This window comes from Cinclus cinclus, chromosome 19, assembly GCF_963662255.1.
Source record: "Cinclus cinclus chromosome 19, bCinCin1.1, whole genome shotgun sequence".
Lineage (NCBI taxonomy): Eukaryota > Metazoa > Chordata > Aves > Passeriformes > Cinclidae > Cinclus > Cinclus cinclus.
In genome coordinates this window covers 1,763,451-1,789,939 of record NC_085064.1, presented here as the reverse complement: position 1 = coordinate 1,789,939, position 26,489 = coordinate 1,763,451, and the positions used below count along the sequence as shown (strand labels likewise).

Genomic DNA, 26,489 nt, shown 5'->3' with positions numbered 1-26,489 from the left:
CAAATAATTTTTATTTGTGCATGCAAATACATGTCAATACTGCAAACTTCTTCCATCGAGTCTCTCAAACACCGAACCGGGATGCTCTATCCGTGCCCAGCCAAAGCTACAACCTCTGCACGTCAGTGCTACAGCGACACACGGGCCCCGCCGGGGCCCCCCTACTCTAACACGAAGGGATACATTACCATTGGGAATCAAAACCGAAATAAACGGAATAGAATTTACTCCCCCATATATCCCCATTTCATTTTACAGATTTTTTTTTTCTTTAAATTATAGTTTTAAATAGAAGCTGAGAATGCGCCATAAAAATGAGCATTAAATCCATCGTAGCGATGGTGCCTGCTTTATACATGATGGGTGTACACCATCTTTTATTTCATTTACATTTCAATCGAACAATAGATTTGCAAAGAAAATGTCTAATACAGACGTAAAAATATTCACACTAGAGCTTCACAATCGGTTGTACAATTGACAAACAGGCCTCTTTTCCCAAACTTTCCAGCTAAGCAAATTTATAAAATGTAATCAATGCAACAAGAAAAAAAATTTTTCTTTAAAACTTCCAGGGAAAAGAATACGCAGTAAACAGTATCAATGCGACAGCAGATGCTGCAAGCTAACCACAATACTTCGGAGTGGCTGTACAGTGGGTATGTGCAGTACAAATCAAAGCCACGTGTGTTGTATCACAACTACTGTATAATGTACTTGTTTGCCCAGCTAAGAAAACGCATGCATTCCCATGCCTTGGGTAACGGAGATCTACTCTGGAGAAATCCATGGGCTATGTGCAAATGACCTTGGCTTTTGGCAGTAAGAAACGCAGCCAGGCTCTGCTTTATTTCAGCTTTTACAGCAAAATCTCGAGTGATTAAAAGCTTCCACAAGCATCCTTAAATAATGGGGTGTAGAATTATGTTTGGGCATTGGGCACTTTAATTATTCAGATTTGTTTCATCTCATCAGTGACGGCTTTAGGGGTTTTTTTCCCCCCCCTTATCCTGCTCCCTTGCCAGCAAAGAGATGCAGGAGGATGACTGCTGCCAAAGTCAGCTGCTCATTTATACTGGGAAATTAGGTCATTTTAAAAAAGCACATTTATTGTGTTCTGCTTGCAGAAGAGGTCCCTCAATGAGAGGGAACTTCCTAACAAAGGGATTAAACTACAACATAAAAATGGACTTTTACATCCTATAGATCATCTGATCATTTCCCATTTTGTTACACTCTCAAATTCAACACTTTCCTTTAATACCAGTCTAATAATTAATGAAAAGTCTGTTCACAAATATGATCAAGGAGCTGCTGGCATACAGTGTTTATGTACAGCAACAGGTACAACTTGACAACTTGTGCTTTAAAAAAACAAACAAAACCAATGTTTGGAACTATTCTGAGTTTAGATTGAGTTATTTTAAGCGTTCTTTCCTCAGCTGTTTCTGACCACTGTGCATTATTTTGTACCTCATCCAGCCTAGTACACTATTATACAAGAACAGCATTCAGCTCTTGAGTACAGGAGAAATTAAAATTTTAAATTGACTTATCAAAGCAGTAAAACCTTCCAAATTAGACTTCTACAAAGAGCTTAATTAAGAGCTTATTTAACATAATCAGCTGTGTACAACTGTTTTCTTTTTCCTAAATCAAATGCCAAACTTTAGTGTCCCTGTACTAGACTACCAAGAACCAACGCCAGTTTGCTTTGCAAAGAGTCTAACCTTGCCTTTGAAGGGTCTAGTATACATTCTACAATGCAAAATCTGCATAAACACTAAGATTCATTTCTTGTCACCTGTTTACAGGAACAAAATATCAGTAGCAGGGCAATCACTCTGCTCTAAGCATATGTTAAGAATGTACAGATAGTTACTTTCTCACACAAGCATTCTCCCAGCACAAGCATTAGTCTCTATTAAGACCTATGTGGGAAATGAGGCAAATCAAGGAATGAATCCAGGTAGTGAGGCAACACAATTAACTTAGATACTAATAATTCCTGTCTCTCTTGCATGTGAAATCCCTGCTGTACCCCTAATGGGGAAAAAAAATATTAAAAAATTAACCAAACCAAACCAAAATGCTTGTCCAAGCAAAGCAAAAGAGCCAATCTCTTTCCCCGATCTGCTCCGGGCCTTCTTTTCTGACAGCACAGTAAATTAGGCCAAAACCTAAATGGGCATCACTGCTATTGACACACAAAGGTTAAGTCACTCTCCCAGTGTCAGAAAATAAGCCCTTCCATAGCCCAAAGGCACCTGATTTACAACTAACAAATGAATACATACTTGTTTGTAAAGGGTCAAGGGCTGAAACTTCAACAAAGAAAGAAGCCAGAGCCAGGTGTTCTCACCTGCAGCTTCTTCCCCCTGTCAGGGCACTGGAGGGCATTAGTTTCATGGCAAAAACCACACAGTCAGTGTTAAAACCACAAGACAAAGCCAGTACGCTGTTAAACCTCCAAATAATTCTTTTGCCTGTCATTATAGGTTAAAAATTCAACTAGAAAAACTCTAGCCTCAGTTGAGAACCAACTTTTCCGTAAGAAGTGTATGGTCATCCTAGAGAACTGCTCTATCACGGGACCTCCTGCTGCAGACAAGAGTCTAGAGATACATTTGTTCTTAAATATGCCAAGACCTTGGCAGGAATATGTCAGGCTTATGTCATTTCACTGGACAAACAGGCAAATGTGTGTAAGCAGCTTATCCCAACCCCCTCCAGCAGAGCACAACCAAGTTTTTAAAGTTGCCATTTTAAAATTAAAAGGTTAAGGTAAATACACAATCAATTTATGTAGTATATATTCACCCTCAGATCATGCTGAAGATGTTCTGTGGAGTTCTGGTGCACAGAGGGCTCTTTCCCTGAGGGCAAATAAGGACTTCTCAAACCTTTATATTTTCTCTATTTTTGTAACAAAATAGCAATTTAAAATTTAAAAATCTTTTAAAAAAATTACATCACCTTCAACATGGAAGATCTCACTGTTTAAATATCCATGAAAGAGACATACTTGTTTGCATATCTGTTTTGGAATTACATTGTACAGCAAATAATAGTATCTCAGAAGCATTTCAAAAGTAATATAAATTCATATTTACAGAATGGTCTTGGTATAAAATATACAACAATCATATTTATGTCTAACATTCTAAGTTAACTTTAACATCAATAGGAAATAAGTTAAGGTGACAAAGGTGGTCTGGTTCTTGTATCCATTCACTTCACGTAGCGAGTGAAAGAAGCGTCAGTCTAACCCTAGAGTGAGGTGGCACTGGCTGGAGAAGGTACAGCAACAGCCAAAGGAACTAAGAAAAGACTACTGGACTGTTTTTCTACATACATTCCTTGACATTGGAGTATTAAATAGATGTGTAAGATCTTCCATACTGACACCAGAATATCAAAACTAACCCTTGGATTTGCAGGTATATTTACAACATAATTATTTCATGGACAGGTTCGTTAGGAGAGATATCAAACACCAATATTTACTTAGTCTAATCAGTAACCCTCAGGGAAATGCCAACCCCCACCCCCCAGAAGCGTGCACAAAACAGTTATCAAAATCTTACCCGACCACATAGCTGTGATTTTGTAAAATAACAACTCAGACGACCAGTAACATGATCCTCTTTAAGCATTTTGCTAGCAGGAAAAGCCCTTACATGCAGTACACCTGGTGAAAGATCAGCTTGGCTTAAAATATTCCAGTACAATTTTCAGAGTAAACAACTTCACAGAAGTTAATAAAAACATAAAAAAATGTAAAACTTGTCACAAAGAAAAGTAAGAGGACAAACAAGAAGATAGTAATCATCAGGAGGGAGAGTCCTGCTTTCTTAAAAGGAAAAAAAGTGGATTTTTAAGCTTCTCAAAAAAATATGCCCAGGGCTCTAGTTCATGTGTATTTATGAAAACCAATTTTCAGTTGACATGTCTAACATGATTCTCAGTCACCTCTTAACAGGGCATAAATTCATACAGTTTTCAGCACTCTGAAGGTCAGATAATGCTATCTCATTGTATTTTCAAGGTCTTTGAAAATAAGTTGCCACTGAATAAACAAAAATTAAACCTGAATACAAGATTATGATTAGCAACATTTAACAAAGGTAATTACAACCACCTTAAATTCCCAATATATTTAGTTTAAATTAAAACAAAACAGTACAAAAAACAGCAATACCATCTTGTTAGTCAGTGCAAACACTAGATACAGGGTTTTCAAAGGAAAGCCAAGAGCACCTGATACTTTTTGCCAAGTCATCTGGATCCTATAATCTCCAAGCTGAGAACTATTAATGAAAAAATGAAAAAAAAAAGAAAAAAAAATCCCAAAAATTGCTGTTACATTAGTGCATAACCTCTCAAAATTGTTGAAAATTGTTTAATGTATAGCTTGGGGAAATCAATACCTAGTACGTTAGCTGGAGGACTTAGGCACTTGATTTACTTCTGGTAACTTTACTTGGACAAGTAGCCTGTGTATATGTATCTACAGTACTAAAGCATCAACTGGGGGAATGGAAACCAAAAGCTGCAGCAAAGCACTGCCCCACAGACCTGCAAATGACACAGCAGTGCAAAGCTAATGGTGTGTTAACCCTGTAAAAGCCTCAAGTCCAAATCTCCACCTCTCAGTCTTCCAACAGGAAACAAGACTCCATGCAAAGTTCCACAACTAAAGAAAAAGCAGCTGCAACAAGACAAAAGTTCTTCTCTTGTGAAACAAAATAGAGACAAATAAGTTAGTCTTCCTTTCACTAGATGTATCATCGTAGGATCCTGCTAGTTTAAATAACTGAGTTGTTAGTTTTCTACAGAAGCCATTTTCAACAAGAATGGCTCAGATACCGCACCGGATTGCTACAAACTCATAAAAAGCTGCTTTAAGCTTAAGTAAAACAATGTCCAAATTCCATTCATTTGTGGAAAGTGAACGCCTTACCCTACTAAAGTAAGTTTTTTTTTTCTTCAGAATGCTAATGCGAGAGGGGCTTGAAGTATCAAAGAGTCCACAGGAAATGCATGACCCCAATATTATTTTTTTTAAAAAAAATATACATTATATAATATATATTATATATATAAAAAGCTAGTGTAAATGCTTCCATGGTGTGGTCACAAGCTGGAAAGATGAATGCCTTTCAGCTGTTAACCATCCTGCCATTTGCAACAGGCTTTAAAAAGTCATTTTTATCCTCAGACATAATGTGAGCAGTTTTCAAAATGAGGCTGCCAACACTGACTGATGTGCTGATGGGCAGGCAGCTTGCATTGCTAACAGATGTTGTGATCGGCTGACTGAAGCAAGAAGTTACGGGCAGGATTGTTTTCTGCTCCTCCCTGAGGAGAAAAATAAGTTACACAAATATTAAACAAGGACATGCACAAGTATCCGGAACTGAATTGTGTGCATTAAATAAATACTGACATACTCATTTTTAGCAACAGGCTAAACATCTTCCTCTGGAATGGTATACTTGAGATGTTAAAGTAGTCTGCCTCATTTTCAAAGGCTGCTTTACTCATTAAAGACTACAGAACATATAAACCTAAAATAGTGTATTTCAAAATCTACCTCTCCACGGAGATTTGTGCAAACAGTCCGCCATTTAACCTTTTGAAGTTTTTCTTAATTTCTGTTAACTATAAAAATATTCTGCATTTTTTGCTTACTGACTGTGAAAGGTATTTTGAACAGCTGTGACACGTTTCAGTGTGTACGATTACAACGATGCATACGAACAATGGTACCAGCATGGGACTTTCAGATCTGTGGCCTAATTCTATTTCTTAACAGGTTCTTCTCACTCCACCATGTACAAACAATGCAGATGTTTAATCCAAGTCTGAGCAGGTACGTAGTTCATCCTTACACAATCATGCTTCCACTATTCTGATGCTTCTGTTTGTCTAACACTGGCAGACACTGCTGTTTTGTCTAACACTCACAGAATCACAAGGTCTTCACCTAAACTTTGTCTCTTCTGTTCCATGGATTCTTTCTGGTGCTGCTTCAGCAGATGCCCATTCTCTACGGTTGTCCCATTGAGCAGCTGATCCTCTTGGGAGCTAATCCCTAGCTGTATGTCCAGAATCTCCTACAAGAGAAAAGGAGAAATGCCCATCAGCTGTGTCCCTACCAACTTTACATTTTCCTATTAAGTTCTACTACATTATGCTAATGGAAACGGGAGTCTGGTCATCAAACTCCTTAATTTTATGTCATACTGTTGGAATGTCTACCACATTTCGCTACAGGAAAAGCCACTTATTCAAAGATGGCTGTGAATGACAAGAGCAGTATAAACTGTGAGCTGTTTTTAACTTCACTAGTATTAACTGCCAGCTATCCGAGTGAGAAGTACAAGACCCCCAAGTGCTAAATAAGGGAAATGTTGGATGTCATTACTAGGACTAAAACCAAAAGGCTTTGCTATCAACATACTGATCTATAAAGACAAACGAAAAGACCCCGTGACCTCTTTAGACACACAGATTTTTGTACTCACTTCTATCTGTTCACCTTGCCCATCAGGTTCATCTGTATCGAGGGCTGACAGCTCCAATTCAATGTCTCGGTCTGGCTTTGTGTCCGCACAGTCTTCAGGATAATCAGTCTAAAAAAGAATTAATATGTTCTCTAAATATCAAGTTGGTTTTTCATTGGCTTCACACAACACTGGAGTATTGAAGCAAAACAGAAGATGCATTTCTAGCACACAACATTTCTACAATGCAAGAGAGCCAGTTAGACAAAAATGAACTCCAGGTGTAGACAACGTAGGATACAAGGCGAAATTGAATCACATAAAGTACTGAAACAGAGAGAAAATGAACATTAATGAGTCCATCGACCAAATGTTTAGATTTATAACACATACGAATAGACAGAAACTAGTTTCATGCATGAAAATGATTGCTACATTGTTCCCACTTTGTAAATGCATGTTTGGAGCAGCAGCATAAAAGGTGCACCTGCCTAATCTCAGGGAAATAACTGAGTGCAACAACAGCAACTTAACTTGCACAGAATGTGCTGTAAATATTTGGGAGTGTTAAAACGAAGTTTCAACTCTTAGTTAAAATTCATGTGTTTCTGTATATACATAAACACCCTCTAAGGTTTGTTTAATCCCAATTACCCCTTTCTTTACCTCACCATTCCTCAAATCAATTTCCTTGCTTAAAAGGTTTAAGGTAAGACGACTGCCTTCATCTAGAGAATTCCACTTCTGCTGCATGGCAAGAGCATTTGCCTCTCTCTGAAGGAGTAAGGAGTTGCTTTTGGCCTATGGAAAGAAACAGCTCAGTTACCAAACATTACACCTAAACCATATGCAGTCAAGACAGCTACACTATGAACATTTATTTAAAAGCAATTAAACAACTTATTTTAAATTAAAAAACCCTCATGGTATAATAACTGGTCTTACCTGCTGTAATTCAATACTCAGTAGATCTCCAGTGCTGGAATGCTTTCTGTGAGCAGACAAATCTGTAACTATGAACCTGTCCCTTTAAAAGAAAGAAGGCAAAACTAGGAATTAAAAACAAATTCTCTAAATCAAACATCCCATAACTTCATTAGTCTATCAATGTTAAGAGTTTTGGACAGAAACTAGATGCGATTTAGACAATGTGTTCTTCATCTTCACTGTGGCTCATAATACTTCAAGGCATTGTATGAAGCAAACACCCTTATTTTACACCTGGGTAAGATGTGGCGAAAAACCCCCTGAAACTACTCAAGATTTTGACATGACAACCCGACTCCAGTTCTTTGATAGGTCTCTCAAGGGATGAACTGCTAGTAATTGTGCACTATTACCTGCATTAAGTATTAAAGACTACACAAGTTTTAACCTAGTTTTTTTTCCAAGGCTTTATGCTGGATAGGTAAAATGTCTTTTACTTTAAAATTAAGAATGTCTATTAATAGACATTGCAGACTCCCCACACGCACACTGAGCACTTTGAAGAACTACAAGCTACAGAAAAAGCTGTGAACAGAGCTCACAGGAGTCCGTACCGTTCCGCATAACGTGCTGAGGAGGCAGAATCTGAGCCATAGGCACTCCATCTTGAGTCTACAGCATTGACATAAGGGACATAATCTGCAAAAGAATTAAGACAGCATTCACTGTCCTCTCTGCTCTTCAGTGGGATATACATGCTCTTCAGCTCTTTGCATTCCATAGCTGCAGTAAGCACAAAGAGGATGAAATGCTCACGGTGTGAATAAATGATGAATTCTTGTCACACAAAGCCTGAACCTGTACCTGATACACTGATGGGCTTAGTAGCACTTCCTTGGGAAGCAGTGGCCTGGATTGGGTCTGTTGTGTGATAACCTGTGCGGGATGACCTGGAGATTGCACCCCACTTGGAGATGATGGGTCCATCGCTGAACGGGATTATAGGATCTTCCTCCTTTGCCCTCCTCTGTGTTTCAAATAAATGCACTCTCCTTTTAACATCCCCACTGTCCAAATCCTATGTATTCAGGAGACAGGAGATACATGGACTCATTTGAGGTTATACACATTCTTCAGCTGACTTCCTCATTATTGTTGCCTATTTACAAAACTGGGAAAGGATATTCCAACTTCAAATGAGCAGAACTATTTTTAAATACTAATAATGGAAGCTATCACCTTTTTTTTTTAAAAAAAGGCTGGTTTAACCAAACAGAAGACACTTCAGCATGTAAGGATCATCACACTAATGAGAGAACATGCAGAAAACCCCTACCATTAACACGGCATTGGAATTGGCAATCACATCCTTGGGCTCTGAGTCGATAGCATTTATACAAGAGCCAATAGTGCCACAAGACCACGGTGAATAGTGAGAGAGATGGTCTTCCTCAAATTTAGTTCCACTCAAATCACTGACACTCTCTGAGAACTACAGAAAAGGGAATAAATAAGCAGTAAATAATAAAAGCAGGGAATTCAGTTTTAAAATGAGAAGATAATTCAATTAATTAGCAGTAAATGCATCTCAAAAGTCAATCAAGGAGTTCCAGACATATTCAAGACTTGGGGACAACATAAGCTGCTTTGTCAAACTTTAAACCAGTGCCCCTGGAAGCTGTCAGAGGGCAAACTTTGCCATACAAATAACTGCTTGGCCTGCCAAGATAAGAGACTGGAATCTATGTTAGTGTCAGGGTTCTTTAGGCAAATATCTACAGTAACGTAACCGAGAGGAAGCCATGCATTTTCCTTTAATGTATTAGCCAGTGGAAAATTGAAAAACAATTTACAACCTTTCAACCTGGGTGAAAATTACTAAATCCTGATCCACCTTGAATGCATGCATAAGGCACTTCAGGTGTACCTACAATATCTGATCTGAATAAGCATTCTTAACATCTCAAATATCACCAACAACACTGACAAACCACAGCTAAGAGTGCTTGGCACAGTGGTTTTCAAACTAGTTTCTTGGATGCATCTAATTTAGAGAGCTAGAATAAAATATTTTAAGGGATTTTTTTTTTCTTCAAAAGCACGCTAGTGCTATTTCTTCAGTTCCCCTTCTTTACAGGACTTATGACAGAAGTACACAATGTCCTACCAATGCCTTTTGCCACTTTTAAGGGCAAGTCCCATTAAGTCCCATTCCCTGAGACTTGATAAGCACTTGAAGTTTGATTCAGGCTACTCATCAAGTCAAAGCCATTTGGAGTTTCAAAGGCAATGTACTTTTTAATGGAAAATAAACTGCTGTTCCCTACACAAAAACCTGGAAGTTCACAAAGTGAGTTCAATAAAATTACATTTCATTTAGTGAGGCTGAATTGAATCACTTCACTTCTTGACCTTTTTCTGCAGTCATGTTTAGCATCATCTTAATACCAAACTGAATTGCATCATTATTAGGTATCACTTTCCTTTTGCTACAAGATTAACTTAGTTTTATGACCAATAAATAGCAGGTAGAAAATGTTGACTAGAAATATGAAATAGCATCTTACAGAAACAGGAAGGGAAAATATTGAGGTTCTTTGACTTCCCACCTCTGTGCTAAAATCTACACTGAAGAGAGGAGAAGGTGGTGTTGGAGATGGTGTTGCCATAGGAAGGGTTGATGATACCAGAGGAGTTTTCTGTGTGTGGTACTGTGCCCATTGCTCTGGCTTCCGTCTCAGCTGCTCATCATAACCAGTCTTCAAATGACCACAAGGCTCCTAGAAAGAATAAATACAGCACTGGATACCCCATCACACTCTAATCAGAAGGCAAATACTTGCATGGGACACACCTGGATCCCCAAATTTCCTTGCGTCTGCAACCCTCCACTGATATCACTCGAAGAATTTCACAAGAATTTGTATGGCAACTCAAATCTTAGCTATGCAATTAATTCAAGGAACATACGTGGGCATTAAAGAGGCAAAGAGGCTCTGCTCCTGATGCAGATTACAGTGGTCTGTTTTGCAAACCCATTTTAAGGTTAAAAACAAACCAAGAACTTTGTCCAAGTCACATGTCTCGATCACTGTAATAAACAGGTCTATGATAATTATTTACCAACTTTCCAGTAATGACCTTCAGAACCAACTCTGCACAGAGCTTCCCTTCCTGGCTCTCACTTACCCTTGGTAAAGGCACAGTCCTCTGCTCGTTTGGAGGTTGACAAGCCACAGAGTAATACCCATCCAGTGAGTTGTACCTCTCCCGTAACGATGTCTGATAGACGGATGAGTGCATCACATCCATGGGAGGTAAAGAGTTGCTCCTGATAATATCATCTCGTGGGTACATCTGCGGGCGCCAGATGCGCCTGCTGTCATAAACTGGAGCATACATTCCAGAGGGGACAGGAGGGACTGGTCCGTACGGCTGCGGAGGAGGAGGCTGGTAGGGAGAATTCAGTCGATCCCGAGGGGGAAATGTGCTGTAATGATCGGCATATGGCACGGAAGCAGGTGGGAGGGAGGATTCTGGAACGTTATTGGACCTCACAAAGCGAGGAACACAGGGAGCCACACCAGCTGGTACTGTTGGAGGTGCTGGATAATACCCTTAAAAATTGGAAAAAGGCATATTTAATGCAACCACAAACGACCCGAAATTTTACACCTTCTAAAACTAAATAGCATTAATAAGTACCTTTAGAGAATGAGGAGTTACACTTTACAAACCTTTTACTGACCCTACCATGTTTCTGTTAAGTATCATTTCATGTATGACAACCACATTTGCAGACGCAGTGCTGGCCCTTCACCAACTGGACCCAGTTGGGAAAATATTGCTTCTATGTACTGTGGCGTAACTACGTAACTGAAAACACAGGATCTTCAGCAATTCTTTATACAGGAAGTTAGAACAGCTCTCTCTAAAATAAAAATCTATACTGCTAAAAACTAAAATGTCTATAAATAACCATTTCACACTTGACTTCTTGCTCTTTCGAGAGGATTGCCTGAGCATCTCTACCTTTTGAGAGCTTGTGAATGACTCAGTGCTGTAAAGCACAATCGTGTGCCTGAATATAAACATGCACAGTGCAACCTAAAAAGACAACTGGAACCTTCTGAAAACATTTGGGTGAGCACAAAGACGTGTAAGCCTCCCAGCAGAAGCATGCTGTGCCTCTGAATCCTGCCCTTGGATACCCTCACGGACAGTGAGGGTAAAAACAATTAAATGCTAACAAAGGATAAAGTAGATGAAAGTCCTTGAGGTTCAAGTTCTTCTGGAAGCTGAAGTACAAGCTGCATAACATGCAGCACACAAAGGCAAGAACCACCAACACAGGGAGCAGACTGCAAGTCCCTCACCATACCCAGCAATTAACAAGATTAGTATTCTATTAACTGAAGATTCAGCTGATATTTGATAAAAATAAAATAAAATAGACACTGATAAAACAGACATCATTTATTTTTCATAAAAGTTATTTTTCCAGAGAAAAGTTCAGAGATACTTTTTCATCAGTGTTCATCTCACTTACCTGTCTGTGGGTACTGTGGAACTTCATATGACAGCTGAGTCCTGGGATCTTGGAAATATTGAACATTATCAGAATGTGGAGGGTAGACAGGTACTCTAGGAACAAACGGGCTGGATTTTGGAGGCACAGAATTAACTTCTGTTCCAATATTAGGAGGACCAGCTGAGGTAACTGCTGCCTGGCTTACAGGAGTCTTGGGTGGAGAACCAATTTTACTGAAAAGGATTACCAAGAAATCATTAAGCGGATCTTCACTTATTTCAGTCAGTCCCCTCTTCATTTACACTCCCACATATCACGGATACTTGGGCCTTATCATTTTCTCTGGAATTTTGTTTCTCATACCCCAAACTGATGCTACATTTTAGACTTTCTCCTAGGAGAATTCAAAAGTGGACATAAATGTTTTGATACCCTTTGTAAGTGTATTCTGGTAAAGACAAAGGCTTTGAAAAGCTGTTTAAGAGACTCGGTGCTTCCTGCAGAATTATCTAAGAAGTTTTAAGTGAAAACCCCAGGACTAGAAGGTTTAGAGGAAGTGCACACTCTGCATATCCTTCTTGGTTTTAGCAAATGTCAAACTTTGAGTACAATTCATTGCATGTAGTAACACAGTTGTATGTAACAACCCAATTGTATGCAATATGAATATAATTTATTTGCATGGCATCACTTTTTATTTTTCTGTAATAACCCAACAGTAACTAAGTTACCAGGCTGAGAACAACTGAGTAAGAGACATAGGTAGAGATTTACCATTTTGTCTACATTGCACATGGATACTGAACAGCTAAAACCACGATGCTGGCTCTGACACCCTGAACCCACAGGCTTTGTGTGACTGTACCTGCACTGCAGTGCAAGACCTTACACAGCTCTGCAGCCTCAGCAATTACTGCAAGCTAAGACCTTACTTCAGTATCTGTTGGCCACCCACAAACGCCACTTATTATTTTAGATAATCTAAAAGCAGAATGTTCTGTTAGATTGTCTTGATGTAGAAAAGTCACCTACTTTTCAGGAAGTGATTCTGTGGGGGACCCAGAAGCATTCTGGCCATTGGCTCCAGTCTTCCCTCCCTTCTTGGTGTTCTCCAGAGCTCTCAGGGAGGTGTCTGCACAGCGTGGGATCAGCTGGGGAACCCCAGTTTCTAGATTGGCTATTCCATTAGTGCTTGGCACCATCTTGCCCGTTGCCTCAGGGCTTCCTATGACAGAGATCACGTTTCCCGTTGTGGTTGAGACGGTGCTGTTTACTCCAACTTTATTTAGAAGGGGGAATGTTCTCACTGTTGAGCTGATTTTTTTGTTCCTCAAGCGGTATCTACAAACAGGTGCAAGCACACAAAAGACAAGATGGTATAAAAAGTGCTTATTGTGAAGTTTAATGCATTTGCAAAACTAGCAAAAAGATGGAATTGAGAGGAACACGACACCAGAAAAATTACAAACTTGTTTTCAACAACTGGAACTCAAAATCATCCCTCCTCTTACAAGACCCATTCTGCAGTTCTTTGAAAAGGCATTTGGGTGAAAACAGCTTCAAAAATGTAGAGCTGCATACTGTTCAATAACTCGCTTTGCTCCTTAATCAGTCAAAATGTAATTCACATTCTCTCTTGTAGGTAATATAACCCATCCTTGAAAGACACTGCAGGAAAGGAAACTTTAACTGATATGGTAATAAATAAAAATAAAACTGGAATTAGTCTGCAGACATTGCTTTGCTGTATCTTCAATTTCATATAAAGAACTGTCATGTCAAGAATCACAAATCCCTCCAAGTGAATGAATGTATGAAAGAGAACGTTTTCAAAAATCTCTATAGATTACTTTGATTTAAATTAAAATGAGGGAAAAAAAGAAAAAGGAAAAAGTCTCCCACACTCACTTCTCAAGCTCTTCCTGAGAATGAGCAAATGTACAGTTTGTTCCTCTTGGACACCCCCCTTGCTGTCGAAGGTCTCGGCACATACTTGTTTTGTATTTGCTATTTGGTTGAGGCTGAAAAAAAGGACAAATGAAAACCAGAAGACATTCCTTTTACTATCTATCAGACATTCACATAAAACTAGGCTTAAAGTACAGAAAATATAACCATGGTACGTTTTTACATTCTGCATTTTTAATCAGAAAAACAAGGACACTCCTTGTTGAGGGGCTAAACTGTCCTTGTATGGATTTCACTACACCCAGCTCTGCTGCATTCCACATTCACCAATGTTAGGTTCTCAAAATCTGAATGCAGTAAATAACAGTATCATCAATTATCCCACAGGAAAGGCCATAAGTATTTCAATTCAACAGTAAATTTTCAAAGTTGCACCTCCCAGAAAATGCACATTAAGACAAAATACAATGATCAAGCCTGGTTACCTGTGGAGTTTCATGGCCTTTCCTACTGTAATTCTGAATGAAATCCACCAGTCCATGCACCACAGTCTTTACAGCGACCATTGCATTTTCCAGCTGCTCCCATGTTGGAGATGCTGCATCTAAAATTATGAAAAGCAAGGTTGTCATTCTGTCAATAATCCCAGTATCATAAATAAGAGGCATATCTTGTATTACTTTACAACACCAAGTACTAGGACAGAACTCGGAGAGCCTGAAGAAGAGTTTATTATGTTCATTAATGGGAATTTTGAAACCAGGAATGGAGGTTATCACCTTAATAATTTATTTTGCTGGATAAGAAGAATACCAACAACAGCTTAAAAACATTAATTTCCATACCTGGATTTGGATCTATGTTTGCCAGGAGCTCTAAATGAGGCCTCAGCCTATTTAAGTTTGCAGGATCCCCCGTGCGCTGCAAGACAATTGTCAATTCTTGTACACTCTTAGCAAAAGATTCTGGAGATTGAAGCTGAAAATAAAGGGACCATTAGTGTGCTGCATCTTACAACTGTCAATTACTAATCTTAAAAAGATATTTATGACATTGCTACCTAAAATGCAATATATAGTGTCTTCAGATGGCATATAGAGAGGATCAGTGGAGAGAAATTTTATTTCTCAACTCAGAATCTGCCCTATGAAGCTTCATCATAAGACACCAAAACTTTAATTAAAGTACTTCATATGATGAATCTGCTACATCAGGGAAAAAAAAATTCAATCTAGTTTTAATTAATATTTCATAGGACTATGAACAAAAAAGTTAATTAATGGAGTTCATTGATTTTTATTGTAATATTTAATCCTGCAAAGATACTAAAATCATCCCTTTGACAAACCTTGTCAATAATGGATTGCATGTGTGATTTATGTGCCAGGTCTCCATAAAGAAGGGAAGACCACTGTTCTGGTGATATTCTAAGTCCTGCTTCCATGGCAATGTGAACAATTTGGGCATCGTGCTCTCTCCGCAAAGCCTCGTAACTCCGGAACTCTTCTTTAAGTTGCATCAGAGAAGAATCTTCATCCCTTTTAGTGACCTAATAAATAGTAATAGTTAAACATTCCTTCTTTAACTAAAAAGCTCCGTGTCCATCATTAAAAACAGCTGCACAGCACAAACCACAATAGTGGTGTTTTACCTTAAAGCATGATGCCCTATACAGTAGCTGCACAACATGACCAATGCTTGTTTTAGAGGCCTGAGGAAATCTTGGTTCCAGCCTTTGCACAACAAAAAGTACCAGAACTTTTCTTGAGAGTGCAGAGCCATCTTCCAGTGCCAGTAATACAAGTTTCAGTGCCTCCTCTTGCATTGCTTTAACACACAAAAATGAAAGTTAAATGTATTCCAGAAAACAGCAAGTCTACTGTATTTGAACAGATAAGCAGGAGCATCTGAATAATCTTGAATGTAATTCCTTACTGCTTTTTATTTTACTAAAAAAAGACTTTTAAATAAACTTGCTAGTGTAGAAGAAACATTTAGAACAACTCTAAGCACAGTGAACTTAAAGCTAAGACTAAATGATGTGTTAATAAACACATCAGCAGTGCAGTTTTTATACTTTTCTTCACTGTGCAGTCTTGTAGCCACTGTCCTTTTGGACACCTCATCAATGCCACACCATGAAACTATAAAATAAATATGGGAACAGTACTGGAATGCTATCAACAATTACCAGAATTGAGAGAGGACAACTTGTATTTTAAAGAGAATTTCCTGGTTTTTGTGGTTGCTTTAGCTGCATTCTTAACTATGAATTTGTCTTCTATCAGAGATATAAATCATTTTAAGTTTCAGAAGTATGCTGCAGCTGAGGTTAGGCTGATTGTACTGACAGCTATTCAATTCCAATCACAGGCAGCAGTACTGCTACACTCCATTACAAACAGTGCACAGTGTGTGCTTATTGACTCCTCTTTGCCAGGATTTCTGAAATACTTCCTCCCAGTTTCAAAGAACGTTTAATGGAGTGGCAGGAGAAACAACTAAAAACTTTAAGCCAGAAGATTTTACTACTCTTTGGGTTCTTTTTCCCCCCTTCTCCTTTCTTCCTGGCAGAACATCTTCAACTGAACAGAATAAATTTCAGAACATTTTTGTAAAGAAAAGGCACAGCTAAATATATTCTGTTGCAGATGTACAGGTCCCTTACCTGGTCCTAGAAACTGGCACCCTCGTGCCCTGACAGCAGCCCAAAGATTGGCAGAAAGCTGCTGAGGATTTTGGTGCTGTAGGATGAGTTCTGTGACAGTTCTCTCTCCCAGTGACCGAGCTGCCCTCATGGCTCTGACCCGACCCTCCTCCTCCACCAGCTGACAATTCACCAGTGTCACAAGCTTCCTCTGCATGGGACGGCTCAGTGCACTCTGATTCAAGCTTGCAACACCTTGAGAGAAAGGCAGAAAAGGCAAAGCAGTGCTGCTCATCAAATTCATCTGAGTGAGACAAAAAAATGCCTAACAGTGTATGTCCTTCTCTAGGACTTGGATACCAGTCACAGTTACCTTCCCTTCTCTTAGGCAGCTCTGTGTAATTCTTTATCAAAAAGAACTTTAATTAAAATCTTAAATTGACATCAAAGTCATCCTTTGGGGAAAGTTCAGCTTTAGTACGAAGTTAGCCCCAAGGCGGTATTATTAAACGGAGTATTTTGTAAACTTAAAATAAAAAACCACAAACAAGTGTCACAAGTGTGAATAAGCTTTTAAAGACACAAGGCAATTCTATTAGAAAAATGAGAGCATTATCTCACTGACATTTACAATCAGTGCTGAAAATACAACTCTGTTAAAAGCAAGCTACACCAAAATTCCACTGTTCAGCAGAGACTCACCTTTTCCTCCACTTAATGGCTTTAAGTAGAGTGCCAAATCCTCAACACATTTCTTTGCTACTTCATAATGTTTGTTCTCTCCTACATTACTCAACTTTACTGTCTGATGATCAGGTACCTAAAAAAATGCAAGGGGGAGAAAAGGGGAGAAGAATTACACACACCTGGCTGACCTCTCCAATGGTACCCACATCACCATTCATTACATAATACTGCAGATGTGCACTGCTCTGAGAGCAGGGAAACACAGGACCCACCCAGGGCATGTACGTGGCATTAGGAACAACAAAAAGAGCCCAAAATGAGGACTAGGGTGATGAAAGATGGTTTTTGTTATTACTCAACAAAAACAGAAGTAAGGTAGAAAACAATAATCAAGGTCTAAAAGATGAAGAACACAAGATCTGAGAAGGTGATCAGTGAACTAGATCAGCAAGATTTACTACAGACACACAAAGGAAGTTACAGGAGAAAATGAACTAGCAAGAATATAATAAAGCAAAGTTAAAAAATTATTTAAGCATCATTTGGGCATGCTGAAATCTCTCAAAAGAAGAAGCAGGAAACTAAATTGGTGGAAAAAAACTCGGAGTAACAAGGTCAAATAACGAAAACGGAGGGAGCGTTAGTCACAATAAATTAATTGTTTGAAATACATTGCAAGAAGTTAGGAGACCACGACAATAAATGTTGTAAGATCAAGACAGTGATCTGACACATAAAAAAAAATTAAAGGAACACGTGAACTTGAGAAACAAAACCACTCCCAAGATAGTGCCAGTACCAATAGCTGTATCAAGGCATGTGATAGGACATTAAAAAGAGAAGTAAATAACATCTTACTGCCTCACCAAGGTGTTACAGAGAGTAACATGAAAAAGCACATGAATCAGCATAAGGGGAACAGACTTATTTAGTCTCCATAAAGTGCAGTACTGATTATATAATCACTGTTTTGCCACTGCTACGAGACAGCTCAGGGAACATTCCTGGCCTGATTAGCCAGTGTCTGCAAACGCAACTGAAAAGCCATCATCAGGCACATTTGAGAAAAAAATTATACACACACACTTCTGGAACTCGGTTTAACAGCCACTTCCAAACATGTGACATTTAGGAACAAGATTTCTCACAAAGCTGAGATGAACGAGTGCAGTCTGCAGATTCACTCATTCTACTGACAATTGGGATAGATAATTGTATGCTTCCCAATGGGGATTTTTCTTCAGTCACAGTTCAACAGCCTTTTAAAATCAGAATTCAGGTTACAATTAGAACATGTTTTCATACTACAAGAAGATGGCCCTGAAATGGTGAAGTAGCTTTTAGAGTACGCATGGACTCCTAGAGGCTCAAAAGTTAAGCCTTACCATTTATGTGGGCTAAAATGAGGAAGAAAGAGCAGCACATATTGCAACAACACCAAGTGGCAAAACAAAGAGCTGCTTCAACCATACCTGGGCTCCAACCAGCTGGAGGAGTGCAAAGTTCACAGGAAGCACATCGATGTCCGTGTTGATGGCAGTCTGGTCAAAAGGACATGCCTTGCGATGGAGCTTGTTCAGGCAGGTCTTGCACACGGTGTGAGAGCAACCTAAGCTGATGGGTTTGTGCACATTCTCATCAAACTCATTGTAGCAGATTGGGCAGGACAGAAATTCTGTCCACTGAGCTGCCTGCACAGGCATTGTGGAAGCTGGACACTTGGTTAGCAGGCTAGCAGACCATTATTTCACTGTATTATGTTTTGGCAGCTGTAAGTGAATAACAGAGTATTTAAAACATGCTTTCTGGCAATTTAGAATAATTTTTAATTAAAAAAAAACAGACCACAATTTCAATATTACAAAAAACAAAACCAAATCCTTATGCTGAAGTACTCAAAAACCCCAACTCTGTGTCAGTTTAACAACTGTACCAAAAAAGGCTCATGAACTAAATTAATGCAGACTACAATAAGTTTAACTTATTCACTATAAATGGCATTAGTTTCCTTTTTTTTTTTTTTTTTTTGGTGGGAGGCATGGTTAAAAATGTTATTTTCATTTGAAATTAAGTAGAACAACACCTTCCTTCTGCAGATCTTATTCAGACTTAATCAGACACCAAACTAAACCGAGCTTTGCTTTTTTACAAACACATTTTCTCTTTCTATAAAATATAAGTCAACTAACAGATATCAAGAGCCATAAGAAAACACTAGAAGAATGAGAGACTAGCTTTTAGTTTTATGATTCTCATATTACTTCCACCTTTTCTTGCAAGAAACTGGAGCACTCAAGGGCAGAGGTTGCTGTGTGTAATTCTGCTTTTCATGTCTCTACCTTACATATAACTATGTCCATGAACTCACAGCAAGAAAATCTTTGATGTATGTAAAATCCAGGTATCTAGGACAAAACCTGTGATAAGGTAAGCAATAACTTCAAATGGCTTCCTTGTCTCTTGAAACATCTCACTCTGTGCAGTAGTTCCAAATAAATTGTTTACGTTAAGTGTATTTCAAAGAAAATACGGCTTTATGTAGATTGTTGCTGTATTTTATACGTCACATTCCTTAAAAAGGTACCAGGCCTAAGGAGTTCATTGAAACCGCTCTCATCCAAGGCTCCGTGATCACGATTTGCATGCAGAGCTCCACCCCGGAGGGAGCAGCCCCACCCCGGGCTGTGATGTGCCACTGTGCTGGCTCTCTAGGCAACCCACAGACCAGTTGGGTCACTTCAAGGCTATGACCAAGCTTGTTACAAATGCAAATGCACAAAGGTTTTCATTACTGTTTAGCACTCTATTTTTTTACTCTGATGACAGAAAAAAGTAATTGTTCTGAGAAAGCTGAGACCTCACCTCTGTGTTCAAATTCAGAAACTCCTTACTGCAGTTCCATTGCTGGCTGTGCTATGGTTTAATTAATGCTAAAGTATCAGACCATTGAAAGAATTACTAGAAGACCAAACAGACTGTTATCTGTGGATGTATTTTCTGTTAATTATGACCATCTGTTTAGAAATCCTATTTAGTACTATGAACATTCAGTGCCCTTTAAGTAACAGGATACTTGTACAAGATGTCCTTATCTCAGTGAGCTTTTCAATATTGCCTCAAACGAATTCCCATAGTAAAACACATCAAACTGGAAGCTGAACCTCTCAAAACCAAACTGCTGAGGTTACACCTCCAACATAAGCCAGAAAAATTCCAAGTATTGGAAAATTAGATTTTCCTCCAGCTTCTATAAAAGCACAATTCAAAGGTCTAGCAGGGATCAACAAATCCAGTCATCTTTAACATGCTAATGCTACCTATGTCCTTTAACCAAGGAAATTTAAAAGCAAAACAAATAAAATAAAGCCAAACACTGAGCCAACAGGCCCAGAAAGATTTTTGATTCCTCTGTTAGGAATCCCACAATTTCCTTTAGCACATCTGCTTCCTTTCCAAAACAGCTGGACAATAGATGTACCGAACTGCAAAGCCTGTCCATAAAAACTTTCCTTAAAGCTTCTTGAAGCACTACCAGAAATATTAAGGTACCAACACCAACATTACTGCTGACCTAGGGCTGATAGTGGTGCTTTCTCACCTGTCTGACTGCAAGACACAGGTAACAGCACAAACTAGACCACTCTGGGAAGTGTGTGACTGTCATGACTCACAGGGGAAAAGTCTGAGAAGAGGCTGGTACAGAGAGAGCTCAACTGCTGGTATGTCACTAACGAGCTCCTAATAAACAGTCCCTATGTCCACACTGCTCATTAATTATCTCAGACGCAGGGATCTCTGCTCTGAGACAATACCCACGTTTGGTTTCCACAGGTGCTTCAGAGACTTGAAGAAATCACCTCTCTGTTTACGAGCTTTTAAAATACAGCTGTTTTCCTGACCAGCACGGAAATGAACACAACAGATTCTTCAAGTGTGCACCACCAGTTTTTAAAGATCTATCTCTGGGTGTTTAATCATCCCAAATGACAGATTCTACTAAGCACGTGTTGACCTTCAGATATCTTGACAGGAAAAAAAAAATCTAATTAAGCCAGCAAACAGCTGGGAAAAGCTCTTGACTCCCAAAACTTCAAGCAGCCATACAGGGAGAAATCTCCATACTTTATTGAGCCTGCCAGCTCTCCTGCCACTCCTGCACCCCAGTGTGTAGGAAAACAATCTCACATCTCCTAATTACCACGTCAACTCCTACAAAAAGCATAAGCCAAATGTTTAATAGATTCTTGCTCCTTGTCAGAAACAATGTATTTCAGGGATGTCCTCTTGAAGAACAAATTGCTCCAGCGGTCTAAACTGAGCAAACACAAGGAAATCCTTTGGGTTCTGTTTTTAACAGGCAGTATACTCCATTAGAATAACCACCCTTGGTCTGTCTGTTCATTCTGGAAGATGTGTTATCTATCTCTACACTACACAGGGCTCCTCTTCCCTGTCAAAGTAGAAGCACCCTGAAAAAAGAAAAAAAAAATCCCAAAGAAATGGCTGATACAGAAACTGGCCAAACATACAAGGAAGCAGTCTGAAAAATCATGGCAGTTGCTACGTAAAAGATCATTACATAGTGAAGTTACAATTAGTTTTGTGGTATTGCTACCAGAAGCAATAGTTCAGATGACAAACTGAGAAACATAAGAGCATAAGTTCAGAAATTACGTAATAATAAAAAGCAGTAGAGCTGAGTAATTTTGTGTTTTTTTAAACAGTAGTATTTTCCTATTGCAGTAATGGCTGCAATGGATCAGAGTAACAATGGATAACTGTCTGATTTTCTCATTTTAGACCAGAATATCTGATGAAATTGGAAGGTGGGGTGGAAGGGGATATAGGTGAAACCTCAGAACCTTCATCAAACAGATGTACCACTTATAAATGATGGAATCTGTAAGATTTAGATGTCCTTAATAATTTCACATTAACTTTTAGCTACCTAATCCCAAGACATTCTCTACAACTAATCTAAATCACTATGCTTACTCAATAACCTCTGGACATGATAAATATAATTCAATTCTGATTTCCTGAAGAAACTAAGCTTAGGTGATCATGCTGTTCTGTGAGTCTGCTCCTCTCCCATACTGCTCAGTCAGGGCATTTGCCAAAATGCAGACAGGCAAGTTTCACCCCTTATCAAAGAAAGGGTTGAAGGCTTAACTCAGTTTCCCCACAGCGTCAGCTCTGCTCGGCTCAGGCTGACTCCATCAAGTCCCTTGTGGGCCCTGGGTAAAGACAAATAAGCAGAGCTTGGGTGAGAATGAGACATGGAATAATTCTGTCAGTGCTCAACAAAGGGAAGTCTTCTCTACAGATGAAAGAAACGCTTGGGAAAACTTGTGAAATTATATGGCATATTCACAACTGAGTTCAGTTACCACAATAAATCCTACTGTGGATTTATGCTTTAATCTTAGAATTCAACTGATTTTTAATCACTAAATTAAAAAGCCCTTGATACTGACTTGCTCTTAATGCTGACTGCAGAGATCACGGTATTTCCTCTTCATTTTTAAAATGATCTCCATTAAAATTTTCCATTTATGCAGTTTAATGGTTGGTTTGTACTACAAGGAGGCAGCTTTTTTAAGCTTTTCTTCCAAACTTATGTAGCTCCCGAAATCATCCTGAATGGGTCAAAACTTATGTATCACATAATATAATTACCAATATTAATGTATTCTCTGGAAGGGTTAGAATCTTTTATTAATTTCTCTTCAACAACCATCATCCACAGATCTAAGAAACTGGCTTCATTAAAGGCTTAGGGAAGGGCCATCCCTGTAACAGCTTTGCATCATTCAGCTATGATGGCTTGAAATTAAAGTAAATCCTCTTTACTGAGTGGACTTGCTTATTTCTACACCCCATAATATCTGTCACATGCAAATCTCTTTACATCACGTGAAAAATTCATATGTAAAGTCTTTAACGACCATTAAATATAGTATTTCAACACAATTCTTTGACTGAACACTAATGCTCTTGCGAGTATCTGCAGCCCAATTCAAGTTCCAGAAAAGTCACCAACAGAAATCCTGGGGACATATGAGAATCAGAGAGAATCTCATGTGGGAAGGGACACATCGTGTCCAACTCTGCTTCTTGCAGGAGTATCTGACACTACACCACATGTCCAGGAGCATTGTCCACACATTCCTGGAGCTCTGGCAGACTTGGTGCCACAGCCACTTCCCTGGGGAGCTTGTTCCAGAGCCTGGCCACTCTCTGGAGGAAGAGCCTTTTACCAATGTCCAACCTGAACTTCCCTGATAGCTTCATTCCATTTCCTTGTGTCCTAAATATAGAGCTGAACATTTACATATACCCAGACTACGCTTTGACAAAACGCCCACGGGATTCTCTTGTTAACGGGTTAAAAAAACCAAAGCTTGAATCCCCTCTGCCTCCTTAAAACGTGAGGCTGAAGAGTAATTCCTATCAACAGGGGTACAATATAAATTTATGCTCGTGGTTGCTCAGTGACTGCTAAAGTTCACTCAATTCAGGGTTAACTCCCCCCAAATCACCACCAGAGTCAGTGTATCCTCAGCAGTTCACACCTGCTCAACCCTTGCCATCACAAATCATGTCAGTGGATTTTAAATTTCTGAAATACTTATGTAATGCTGCTGTGAGTTTTTCCTTGTGTTTCCTAGGTGTCCCTGAAAGGAGAGTCTGTCCTTGCCACCCGCCTGACACCAACTCAGCTTCTATAACAGTATTGACTTTTCAGGACTAACTGAAGGGCAAATAAACAAAATATTTTTTTGCTGCCCAAATCAGTTGAACTCTCTATGAATGCAGAGAAAGGGAATCAATGTCTAAGCAGATCTACTTTGACACAGTTACTCCAAGAAGAGACAGAGTGTAGAACTCCTAACTTTTCATTAATATTTTCAGTGAATAAGGACTCCCATGTAGGGATTAGTTCTCCAACTTTTTTTTACATGACCTTCCTGTTTAAACTATACTTTTTTTTAGATGAGAAATTCTGTAATTTAGTATTTTTAAACAATTTCAATTAAATACTGATTCTGTTCTGAAATGTAGGCAAGAAAACATAAGGGTGCATGGGAGCTGGAAAGCCTTTTTAAAGGTTGTACAGAATGACTTAAGATGCCCTTGGACATGTAATTTTTTCCTTTCCTTAGGGTTGACCAGCCAGCAGGGAGAGACCCTGTACATTCATCCTATCAAAGGTATATAAAATATCACCAAATGAAATGTAACACACGCCCAACAAACGCTATCAGCTATTACCATCTGGATATTGCAAATATTTTATCTACTTTAGAGCAACAAAGCCTTAAACAAATGAGATCAATGCTCAAGACCAGGAGTTCACTTTGGGATACCTAGAGCGCTGACATTAAAATTTGTTAGAATTTAGTATTTTTGAGAGAAATGGCCATATCCTCAAACAAGACAGAAATACAAGTTAATAAAAACGTATTTGCTTGGGAAAAGCTTTACTTACAATGCAGAAACAAGAAAAGGTTCACTAAAAAGGCATGAAGGTCTTGGGAAAGAGATTCACTACAAAAATTAAGACTTCAGTGTTTCATGGAATAATACTTAGACCAGCAACAGAAGCTTCAATTTCTAGTATTTCCACAGATGTTTAGGAGAGACCAAAGGTCAAAGAATAGTATTTTAATTGAGAAGATTTATGGCTGTACTGGATGCTTCTCATTTAAAATCAGATTTTTTCTGCCAATTGCAAATTACACCCTTGTAATCCAAGGGATTGTTTTTAATTTCAGTTTCATTACTATGATGTAGCTATAATGGTCATGAGAGAACACCCACAAGAAAAGCTACAGGAACTACAGTTAAATCCAAACAAAATTCTAAGTTTGCATGGAAATGAAACAGGCCCAGATCAGAAATTCTCCTGGTTGTCTGTCTAAACTTCGTCATTATTTTGTCCTGTTACAGATCCCTGCCATTCCCTCTGAACCAAACACTCATCACTCTCCCACCACTCTGCTACCCTTCCTGTGCTTTGTGCTGACTCCTGCACTTAACTGGAAACCATCCGTGCACCTCGAGCATCAGCAGAACCGGGCCAGCTTTTCCTGCTCAGTTGTTTTGTGTTTTTTTTTGAGACACTTGAAACACGACGCGGTGGGTGCAGTCCTAGGGCCTGTCTCCCACCACGACTCTCCTCCACCATTACCCTAACGCACAGCTCCTTGAGTATTGCAGACTAACAATATTCTCGACTCCAGTGCGATTATCCCCGGTGCTGGGGGGCACTTCAGAGCGGACTGCCCGGTGCTGCTGCTCCCCAAGGGGCTGCCGGGGAGGGCACCGGGAGCTCCTGCCTCCGTTCGCCGGTGCCGGGAACGCCGGGCGGCCCCTCGAGTGCGCCCGCAGCTTCGCCCCGTCCGCAGGCCGCTGTCAGCCGCACCCGAGCCCGGGCCCGCTCCCGCACCAGGCCCGGCTCCCGTTCCTGGGCCCGGCTCCGGCTCCCCGCTCCTGGGCCCGGCCCTGGCTTCCCGCACCCGTTGCCCGGCCCTGCTCCCGCCGTCATTTCGGAGCCGCCACCAAATGGCTGCCCGGGTCCCCGGGCCGGCCCCGCGGCCTGGCGGGGCCCGCCGGGCGCCGAAACCCCTGCGGTCCCCGCCGGGCCGCACCGCACGGGCTCAGCCCGACGGCGTTCCCGCAGCGCCGGGAGGCAGAGGAAGGACCGGGGCGGGTGAAGGAGGGGGGGTGGGGGGGGGGGGGGGCGGGCGGGGCCCCGGCGGGTCAGCGCGTCCCCCGCGGCGGCCGCCCCCGCCCAGCCTAGCCCGGTCCGGTCCGACCCGTGCGGTGCGGTCCGTACCTGCTGGGCAGGGGCGGCGGCCGGAGCGCGGTCGGGCGGTGCCGGCCTCACGCGCCATGGGGCGGGCGCGCGGCCCGGCGGAGGCAGCGGCGGGAGCCCCGGCGGCGCCGCCTCATCGCACTGACAGCGGCAGCGCCGCCACGCCCCGCGACGCCGCTCTCGCGAGACCCGCGCGCCGCCCGCCGCACGTGACGGCGCGGAGGGAGGGAGTTACCATAGAGACGACTGGTGCAGATGCGCCCGCCGAGCGGGCGCCGCCGCCAGGGGGAAGCGGGGATCATCGAGACGGCGTGACAGAGTGGCGGCCGGCGCCGGCGGCGCCCCCTTGTGGTGCGCCTCGACCAGAGCCGCCTCAGCGGTTCCTCGGCGCGTAGCGTTCGCGTCTGGCGTCGATTATTTATTGTCCTTTTAAATTTTAATCGGTAGCTTTCGCCGCTA

The 26,489-nt window shown here is 40.5% G+C and overlaps 1 protein-coding gene and 1 non-coding gene across 2 annotated transcripts; both read right to left on the bottom strand.

The window, feature by feature from the left end:
* On the bottom strand, positions 1 to 26,172 carry RC3H2 (ring finger and CCCH-type domains 2). Its single transcript, XM_062505953.1, has 21 exons — positions 26,052 to 26,172; positions 18,682 to 18,978; positions 17,225 to 17,342; positions 16,544 to 16,777; positions 15,527 to 15,702; positions 15,224 to 15,424; positions 14,721 to 14,853; positions 14,361 to 14,479; positions 13,876 to 13,988; positions 13,000 to 13,308; positions 11,986 to 12,200; positions 10,626 to 11,053; positions 10,046 to 10,216; positions 8,773 to 8,928; positions 8,301 to 8,514; positions 8,051 to 8,135; positions 7,455 to 7,536; positions 7,176 to 7,310; positions 6,531 to 6,638; positions 5,971 to 6,119; positions 1 to 5,361 (listed from the first exon to the last, which is right to left on the bottom strand). Exons 2-21 carry the CDS (start codon positions 18,910 to 18,912, stop codon positions 5,163 to 5,165), a joined length of 3,576 nt encoding a protein of 1,191 aa, XP_062361937.1. The 5' UTR covers positions 18,913 to 18,978; positions 26,052 to 26,172; the 3' UTR covers positions 1 to 5,162.
* Positions 14,943 to 15,056, bottom strand: LOC134051884 (small nucleolar RNA SNORD90). The gene has a single exon (XR_009933818.1). It is a non-coding gene; the product is annotated as a small nucleolar RNA SNORD90 (small nucleolar RNA).
* Positions 26,173 to 26,489: the final 317 nt, after the last annotated feature.

What these genes read in the sequence shown, in the direction of transcription:
- RC3H2 (XM_062505953.1), bottom strand. Translation starts at nt 18,912, where the DNA reads ATGCCTGTGCAGGCAGCTCAGTGGACAGAATTTCTGTCCTGCCCAATC. An exon ending in ATAGGGCATCATGCTTTAAG is followed by an intron (nt 15,425 to 15,526) that starts GTAAAACACCAC and finishes ACTATTTATTAG; the next exon opens with GTCACTAAAAGGGATGAAGA. An exon ending in TGAGTATTGAATTACAGCAG is followed by an intron (nt 7,311 to 7,454) that starts GTAAGACCAGTT and finishes TTCTTTCCATAG; the next exon opens with GCCAAAAGCAACTCCTTACT.